This window comes from Sinocyclocheilus anshuiensis, unplaced genomic scaffold (assembly GCF_001515605.1).
Source record: "Sinocyclocheilus anshuiensis isolate Anshui unplaced genomic scaffold, SAMN03320099.WGS_v1.1 scaffold670, whole genome shotgun sequence".
NCBI classification, from domain to species: domain Eukaryota; kingdom Metazoa; phylum Chordata; class Actinopteri; order Cypriniformes; family Cyprinidae; genus Sinocyclocheilus; species Sinocyclocheilus anshuiensis.
Window position 1 is genome coordinate 1,125,172 of NW_015546062.1, and position 9,887 is coordinate 1,135,058.

Consider the following 9,887-nt stretch of genomic DNA (forward strand, 5'->3'; position numbering starts at 1 on the left):
ATGGTTCTTCTACTAATAAATGTTCTTTATTGGCATTGATGGTTCCATGAAGAACATTTAACATTCATGGAACCACAAAAAAGTTAATTGTAGTGGAAAAATGTTCTTCCTCACTGCATGAAAAAAAATGAACTGCTCTGTTGAAAATCATAGGCTTATGTTCAGTTCTCACTACCTGAAATGAGGAAGAAATGTCCTTTGCAAACAGCATGAAAAAAAAAAAAAAATACAGACTTATATGCACTCACGTGTATTTTGATGATGCAAACCACTAATACTACTGACTTTAGTTTGTTCAAAAATGGCAGAAAAATATAATTTGGTAATTTGCCACCCATATGTTTCTTGTTGCTATAGCCATCATTACTATATTTATTCACTATACGCTGAACATCAACGCCCTTCACTTCCAAATCCGTGTGCATGTAGCCAGAGTGTATTTTTTCTCATCATGCAAAGTTGAGCTGAATTGCCTGATTGCATGTAGGGTCTAGTTATATAAATAAATATTTAGCAAATGGACGTAAATATACAAATATGAAATTATGTGCCTAGAAAAATAATTCTTCTTTGGGTCCTCCTGCTTTAAACAGTTGCTGCTAATACTTTTTTTGCTGACTAATAGCATACTTGCCATCATCGTGATTTACTCTCTCTGTTATAGACCATTTATATTGATTTTTTTTTTTTATTATATTTGAGTAATTTGTCTCAAATAAATTGTAAAACATAATTTATCTGAACTTCCTTAAATGAAAACCAAATCTTTTAAACACTTATGTTTTATTTATGTGTGCTTAAGTGAACACAGATTATACTAAACTGCAATAACATATATTTACATAATAGTTATTCTTTTTGTTGTTGTTGTTGTTTACAAAACATTCTGGCAACATTTGGCATACTTCGTGAAGCTGAGCAGAACTCAGTCCATCACTGGTTGCAGCTTGTTCAAATCTCGCGATAACAAACGCGACTCGCCCCTGATAACACGCTTAGGAAACCCTGCACGTCTCTCTTTCTTTTGCTGGCCACAAGCGAGGTAAATCATACTCCGTATCTTTGTAGGTTAGAAAGTGACTTATAAGCATTGTTTGCCACTATTTTCCTCCTATAACCAATTTATTATGTAGTAGTACTTATTCTAACACTGGACTGTCAATAGAAGAATCCGGAAATGCGTAGTTTTTTGAAAATGATAAAAGATCGCATGCTATGAATTCCCGGTGTTCAATGGTTGCGCCCATGCAGCCGCATTGAGGCCTAGTCTACTCAACGTATCACTTTACCTAGCTGCAATAACAGGCGTTATTTCTAGTAATTGCAATTAATCGTTACATGATCTAAAATGCTAGTCTTGTAACTTGTTGCTTGGTAGTCACTAGAGTTTAGCGGTATGCTGTATTTTCAGCGTCAGCGTAAACGTGGTCGTTAGCCGCGTTGCTATCACGATGCCTCTGACATCCAATTACGCACAAAACTGAGTTGTTACGTTTATTTTGTTATAATTATACTTTTAACAATAAGTTGATAATATTGTTTTCTGCAATATACGCTGTCTCTGGGCTTTCTCAAATATAGCTTATTCATGTTACCTAGCTAAACGTTTTGCGTGACGTGACTTGCTCTTGTTGGAAAGAACTTAAATACCTGTATGTTATTTTTAATTCAAAATTGATTGTGGTTTTCAGATGCCAGGCGGTGGTGTAACAGTGAAAGACGTCAACCAGCAGGAGTTCGTCCGCGCGCTGGCAGCCTTCCTCAAGAAGTCAGTTCAACTGTCGTTGTCTTCAGTGATTATGTTCATATTTTTATAAGCTTGTGACGCCATGATAAAATAGTTTTGGCTGTGAGTACTGAAGCTCATTTTGAACCCTGGTGTTTTGACAGGTCGGGGAAGCTGAAGGTGCCAGACTGGGTTGACATTGTTAAGCTGGCCAAGCATAAAGAGCTGGCTCCCTGCGACGAGAACTGGTTCTACATCAGAGCTGGTGAGTGTGATGTGTATTTTATAAAAGCTCATGGACATGCATGAAAGCAAGACTTTAATGCATTGCACTTTGTGCAAATCCATCCAAGCCGAACCTCTCGTACTCTAGAACCAGGATGCTGGCTATGCATCTGTTAACTTTAGCCATGCACCACACTATGCTTTCTGCTGGGGATGTGCAATATATTTATGTTGGGAAATCATATGTAATTATCTGAATCTGTCAGAAGCTAGTAAATAGGTCTTAGTCAGAATTTCTGTGCCAGGTCTTTATGGAAAAGATCCCCATTTTGGTCCCAGTTTTGTTAAATTAAAATTGAAAAATCTTGTAAATATTTAAGGTATACATGTCAGTGTTGTCCATAATGAACTTTTAATTTGTATGTTGTCTTGATACCAAGACATGGTTTCATGGTTCTTGATCATTTCAAAATCATAGTAAACACTAATATGCTATTGAACATTTCGACGTTTCTCTCAATTATTACATTGTTGTTTTCAGTAAATAGTGATGTAAACAGGTCAGAAATGTTCCTGTTTACATTCACGTATGCCGGTTGACTAACGAAGTTTACAAAAAAATTGTACCATACAATTTTTGGTACATATTTTGGTACAAAACTTACCATATATTGCTATGGTAGGGCTGGACAATAATTCAATATCAATATGTATCGCGATATAATTTTGTTCAATAACGGTGATATGATTTTTAAACACATTTCCGATATTTCTAATATGCTGATTTGCTGATTATCAATATTTAAAGCAGTTGCGTTTTAAATATTGATTTTAAACAGTTGAGTTGAGTACATGAAATTAAAAGCTTTTGTAACATTATACACTATTCCATTCAGTATAATTTCTATTATTTTTTTGGGAAAGAAATTATAGAAATTAATACTTTTATTTAGCAAGGATGCTTAAAATTGATCAAAAGTGATGATAAAGGCATTTAATCGTGATATCAATTTTGGCCATATCGTCCAGCCCTATGCTATGGTGTGCATTTTGGCCATTAAATGCATTTAACCGCTCAAATGCATGTATTTTGTATGCAGCAAGATTAGGGATGGGTATCGTTTACATTTTATCGATACTGTTATCGATACTATTTGGTTACTAAAATTTCAACTTATTTTATTACTGCTGAACTTTAGCAACTGTATTCAAGTTCTTCAGTCAAGAGCAGCATTTATTTTTCTCTTTGTGTTTTATTTTATTAACATTAAAGGAATAGTTCACCCAAAAATGAAAATTGTCATTTACTCACTGTCAAGTTGTTTTAAACCTGAATGAGTTTGTTTCTTCTGTTGAGCATAAAAAGTTATTTTGAAGAATGTGGGAAACTAAACAGTTGCTGGTCCCCAGTGACTTTCTTTTTTTTTTTCTTCCTACTATTAAAGTCAGTGGGGGACCAGCAACTGTTTGGTTACCCACATTATTCCAAAGGTGAAGAGCTTGGAAAAAAGTCTGCACGCTATCAAAAGCCCTATTCGCACGGGATTAGTAATACCTGGTGACCTCCAGTCATTTGTAATAATTGCGGAGGTTGTCTGTGATCTTAATCCCGTGTGAATCGGCCATGTCTGTAATTTGTAAAGTAAAAATTCCCCCACAAATGACCTACTGTATTTCGTCGAACACCGAGGTCCTGTGGTAATATTAGTCCCGTGCGAATCGGCATCTCTGTGATTCGGCCAGCATTTGGCGGGTCGCATATCATTTTTCGAGGTTTTTGTTTGCTGTGCGCCTTTTTATCCATCTTTCGCGAAGAATGGAGCTGCAATTAAGATGGCTCCTAGTTCTAACATTGTTAGCTTGGCATTGAAAATGGTCAACATGTGACCGAAACGTTTGCCTTGTTTTTTCTCAGTAAATTGCTTGCGTTGCTTTCATCTCGCTTGTGACTCTTTGATGTTTGAGTGTGCGGACTTTTCAAACTCTTCACCTTTGGGAAACATTTTTGGTCTACGCACCTCAGTTGGATTATTCTGAAGGCGTGGTGAGTCTGGCTGCTTACCCACATTATTCAGAATATCTTTTGTGTTCGGCACAAGAATAAATAAAAATTAATACATGTTTGGTACAACATGACTAAGTATTGACAGAATTTTAATTTAGGGTGAGCTGTCCCTTTAAAGGTGCAGTAGGAGATCTTGGAAAATGCTAACTTTAGCCTGATAGCACTGAAAGCGAAACTCCCACCCTCCCTGCAATCGCCGTCCAAAGCCACTCCCCCTGAAAGCATACGCACACAGACCAGTCCAGAATACCAGAGACAACATTACTACAATAGGCTACAGCAGCGGTTCCCAATTCCAGCCTATGTTCCAAAGTGAAGTAAACTTCAACTGATTTTCCCTGCTCAGTAGGGTTGTGACGGTGAGGAAATTTTCCCACCCACCAGCCAATGAGATTGTCGTTTGCGCGTTAGTTCCGCCTACTACAGGAAAACCCGGCAGTTCTTAAAAGCTGAAGAATTCCAAAGGAACTCCGTTATTTTTACAGGAAAATACAACAAAGTATATAGTTTACATGTAGCACATCAATTCTGCATGTTATGTAAGACTCTTGTTCTTTGCGCGTGTGAGAGAAAGCGACGGCGAGTCGTGCGCCTTCACACTAGAGTTTACGTTACGCCTAATACACAAACACAGGGGCCGTGTGTGCGACGAGCGCCTGTGCATCAAACAGATGCACGAGACAAAACCAGTAAAACCCATTATAAACGAGGCATTTGTTGCATCCAGTGGGGACATAATTACTGATTATAATGACTTATACTGTCTTTTTACGCGTTGTCTTGCGTATCGCGCTGCGTAAACATAAAACCATGTCTGCATTTGTGATCAGAGAAACGACAAACAACAAGCGCTACTCTACACTGCTCAAAACTCGAGTTTGAATCGTCAGTGGCAAATTCTTTAAATAGAAAAACGTACTTACAGGCTGTGAGTCATGAATTGCCAGACTGTCCTTGCGAAGTTGAAATTGCCCAACTTTATAGAAACAGACGCCGGCATTGTAGGTTATACTCTCCCAGGAAACAGTCCTCGTCCTCCATAAAATGCGCTGCACACATCTGAAATTTCTAGTTGTGTCCTCTTTTGGAAGGTCAAACAAAGTAGTTCCGCTTTCACAACGAGAAACAGCGTCTCCACGACGTGGCGGCAACAACAATACTATAGCGAGAATCAAAGTTACGCCGCCTTTCTTTGCGTGAACATTTGGGCGGTGTCATGCAAATCTTCCCACATCGTGACGTAGACATGTGGGGGAGTGTTAGAATGAGCCGTTTTAGGAGAGCATGGTTGACTCTTAACTTTTATAAAGAATATCTCTTTGGATTTGAGACTTTAGTCTTTGCAACTTTACAGATCTTTATGCACCAAGAGCTTGTAACACTCCAAAGAGAAAGGAAAAATTGAAATCGCATCATATGACCCCTTTAATATAAGTAATCAGGGGCTGTTTGAGCGGCCTTTTAGTGTACCCACGGTTCGGGTGTACGCGCTCTGAATAAGCACATGTTAGAACAGCACGCAAATAAAATGTTTAACCGGCAAGGCTTTAAAGCATGCGGAAATGTACTTTTGTGAAGTCTCGTGAGTGTAACTCTACCGAATAGTGATGGGACGTTTGGATCATTTTACCGACTCTGACCTTTTAGTCTCGTTCAGCAAAATGAACAAATCTTTCTTTGTTTTTGTTTTTTTTGAGTCATTTCAAAATATAACTAAAATGTTACGTGTTACTTCCCTAACACGTCTACTACTTACGCAAACGTTGATAACACTACAAACAATAAAAAACTATAATGCTATAAGAAACAGAAAAGATTAATTCATTGTTTAACTGGGTCTTCAGTCTATGATTAGCTCACCTCACCTCTTATCTGACAAGTCTTCGGGTTTGAGTCGTTCGTTCATCACATGACCGCCCCATAAACGTAACCAATGCAGTCTGAGCCGGAAAGAGAATTGATTAGTTCATCTCTCGAGTCTTTCGAATCGTTCGTTCTTTTGTCATATGATGTGACAGCATTGGATGGAGAAATTAGTTAATTTACAAGCTTCCTTACAAACAGGTGCGTAGTCATTATTATTATTATTATTAGTATTATCATTATAATTATTATAATACTCTTGCAGTTACGTGATGCGTTTCTGGTCTCAACTTGTAGCTTTTTACTTTTTATAAATGTGTGAATTTCTGTCATGATGGTTCTTTTACGTAACACTGTTGTAACAAATGTAATAAAGAGTTGGTTATTATTATTAAGTCTCTTTCCGGCTCAGACTGCATAGGTTAAGCTTATGGGTCTGTCACGTGACGAACAAACGACTCGAAAAACCCGAAGACTCGAAACAGGTGAACTACTTGACTAATTCCAGTACAGAACCTATAGGATGTTGCGCATGCACGACTGAACAAATCATTCCCCGAGACGACTCGTTCTTCCCGAGCCACATTAAAGATTCATTCAAGAATGACCCATCACTACTACCGAATCAACATTTGATGTGAATAATACATCTGTATTACAGACATAATACATAATACATAAGACATTGCTTGAGGTAGATGTTGTGTTTTGTTAGTAAATGTTTCATTATATTACTAGTGTTGCCTCCTTTGTTCACTATTACACTACTGCATATATTGCATCTGACACTGGTGTCGCTTAGATTTGTAAAGTGAGCCCACACTTTCGAACGTTTCACTCTTGCCGCGATGACTGATTGCACGCAAACATTCATCGCACATGTGCATGGATATCACACACACGTCGAGCAAACGTCGGCCACATCATTCAGTGAAGGGAAATGACAAGCAGCAGCTTCTAATTCGTTGTTAACATCGAAGTATACGGAGATAAAACAACGCAGGTATCAATAACAGTATCGTTTGTCCTGAAGCTTATCGGTACTCCGGTATTGACCCAATTACGTACCGGTCCAAAAAAATACCGGTTCTCGGTACCCATCCCTAGTTTTATAGTTTGTGCTATAGATGATTCCATTCTATCATCTATTGCACAACTGTACATACAATTTATTTATTTTTCGATTTATTTTTCAATATTTGTCTATTTATATTTACATGTGTATTCTTTTTATGCTCATCTTATTTTTTATTGTCTGTGTGTTGTTGTTGTCTCTGTGTACTGGAAGCTTATGTCACTAAAACAAATTCCTTGTCTGCGCAAGCATACTTGGCAATAAAGCTCTTTCTGATTCTGATTCTGATTCTGATTCTGATCATGCCAGAACCCAGCCAGTGAGTTCTACCACTCACATCGAAGTGGTGGTATTCGTTCAATAATTTCCTGTATGCCCTGAAGCACCATTCATCAATTTGAGCCCACACTTTCGAACGTTTCACTCTTGCCGCGATGACTGATTGCACGCAAACATTCATCGCACATGTGCATGGATATCACACACACGTCGAGCAAACGTCGGCCACATCATTCAGTGAAGGGAAATGACAAGCAGCAGCTTCTAATTCGTTGTTAACATCGAAGTATACGGAGATAAAACAACGCAGGTATCAATAACAGTATCGTTTGTCCTGAAGCTTATCGGTACTCCGGTATTGACCCAATTACGTACCGGTCCAAAAAAATACCAGTTCTCGGTACCCATCCCTATGTAAGATGGAGCAAAAACATGTTTAGCTTGCTTTCTAGTATGCACAAGCGTGGTTAACTTTTTGTTGCTTTGTGATTGATGATCTGTTTGAATACTTTGTGCTGTAAGCAAAAATGTAATGTTTTTCAAATGATGACAGTTTTGTGGCTCTAAATGTTTACTCTGAGAATCTGGTGGAAAACAATGGATGGTTAATGCAAGCGATTGTGTCAGGATTGGGCTCAATTATTGATGACCTTGTCCTGTTAATGTATCAGCATTTTCTGCTGTGTGCTGAGAAACTAATGAAACTTTCTTTCTCTGAAGTTCCCACTTGACTCACTGTGTAAAATTAAGATCTGAGTTTGTTACAGATTTTATGCCATGTGTGCTGTATTTTTTGCTGTGAGTTTGAACAGACTTGTGTTGGTTCTTTCTTTTAGAAGCAAAAGTGAAATGTTTCTTGGCATGTTGCCCCCTGTTGTCCTCCACTGCCCTGAAGAAATCTCTTCTTCTGACCCTCTCTGTCCTCTCTCAGCCTCCACAGTGCGTCACCTGTACCTGCGTGGAGGTGTTGGTGTGGGCTCCATGACAAAGATCTATGGCGGCCGTAAGCGGAATGGCGTGTGCCCCTCTCACTTCAGTGTGGGCTCCAAGAACGTTGCCCGTAAAGTGCTCCAGGCCCTCGAGGGACTGAAGATGGTGGAGAAAGACCCCAATGGGTGAGTAGCCTGTAGGCTGCTTGTGACTATATGTGATCTGTATTATTGCAGGTGGTGGTGTTACTCTCAATTGTTGCTGTTTTCCAGTGGGCGTAGGCTGACCCCTCAGGGCACCAGAGACCTGGACAGAATTGCTGGGCAGGTAAGAAGTGTTATCAGGTTACTGTATTTGTGAACTTGAGCATTTGTAACATCGATTTTTGTAAAATCGGATTTAAGGCGCTATTAATTTAGTCTCCAAGTCAGGCTTCTGAAGTTAGTCAGATACCGTACAACAGATGGTGGTTCTCAGAGTTCATAAAATTCTGTTCACCTTAGATGTGCAATCAAATTTCAAAGGAATTAAAACGATGTTGCTGCACAATGCAGCATGAGAACGAGCAGATCTAGGTACTGAATGTAATGAACCTATTTTCACTTAAAAGGCCTTATGGTTATTTTTTACTGCAGTAGCTTTGATTTAGTGTGGACACAGTACTATCTTCAAAAAGGAAATGCATGCACATCTCCTCCAAAGCCTTCGCTTGCTTTTTGCCCCTCTCTTGGTCCTCCGCTTTCCCTGCGAGCTACCGCTGTGCGCCAATCCGATGCTGGAGGAAGTAAACAAGCCGATTGAATTTCATGCTCGCTGGGCTGCCGTATGGCGGCGTTTTATTCTGCCTGATCCCCTTAATGAGCTGAATTCAGATGAGTTAACGTGATTTTCTTGTGTTGTGCTTGCCTTGGCTGTGTCGTCTGCACTCTGACTCTTTCCAGAGCACTGTTGATATGCTTGGCTTCTCATTGGTGGCATGAGCAAAAGCAGTGTCAGTGTAGAAGCGAATGTTGCTCCTAATCTCCTGGCTAAGATCACATCCAGAACCTGCAAGGCTGCTGAATGTTTCCCCACAGTTAATGAATTTCTCAAGGATTTTGGGGCGACGGTGCAGGGAATAACCAGACTGCTGTGATTGATTTGTCTCTTAATCCTGATCTTTTTCCTTATGCTCTGCTGCAGGTTGCCGCTGCAAGCAAGAAATCTTGAAGTGTAAAATAAACTTTTGTGAGAAACCAACCTCTGTGTCTTTGTCTTATTTAATGTTTTTGTGTTTGTGTATGACTTTCCTTCAGGGACGAAAGCTAAAAATGGAATGCTTTAATGTTCCTAAATCCATTGGTTTAATTTTCTGTATTTTTTTCCCCCCCTTCCCATATTTTAACGATGTGCTTTTATTTTTATTTATTTTTTTCAATTCTGGGTCTTTGAGTCATATTTCACATTAATTCAGTCTCAGGTGCTTCAGGCAAATTGCTTGCATCATCAGCTTCGAGTCTGATGAACTGTAAGGCTGGATTTGTATCAGTTCTTGGCAAGAATGCTAATTGATTTACTCATTAAGACAAGTGTCTTTATTTCCCTGCTGCTAGTTTTGGCAGAGGATTTTGGAGCAGTTAATGGACAAATGCGAGTCAAACCGCTTTGTATTGAGCTGAACTGCGATTGCAGCATGGTAACAGTGCCATCATGTGGGTTTGTAAGATATGATCCATTTGATTTAG

General features: G+C 39.1%; 1 protein-coding gene across 1 annotated transcript; it reads left to right on the top strand.

The window, feature by feature from the left end:
- Positions 1 to 955: 955 nt before the first annotated feature.
- On the top strand, positions 956 to 9,402 carry rps19 (ribosomal protein S19). The gene is made up of 6 exons (XM_016500823.1): positions 956 to 1,042; positions 1,692 to 1,768; positions 1,891 to 1,991; positions 8,165 to 8,348; positions 8,436 to 8,490; positions 9,346 to 9,402. Exons 2-6 carry the CDS (start codon positions 1,692 to 1,694, stop codon positions 9,370 to 9,372), a joined length of 444 nt encoding a protein of 147 aa, XP_016356309.1. The 5' UTR covers positions 956 to 1,042; the 3' UTR covers positions 9,373 to 9,402.
- Positions 9,403 to 9,887: the final 485 nt, after the last annotated feature.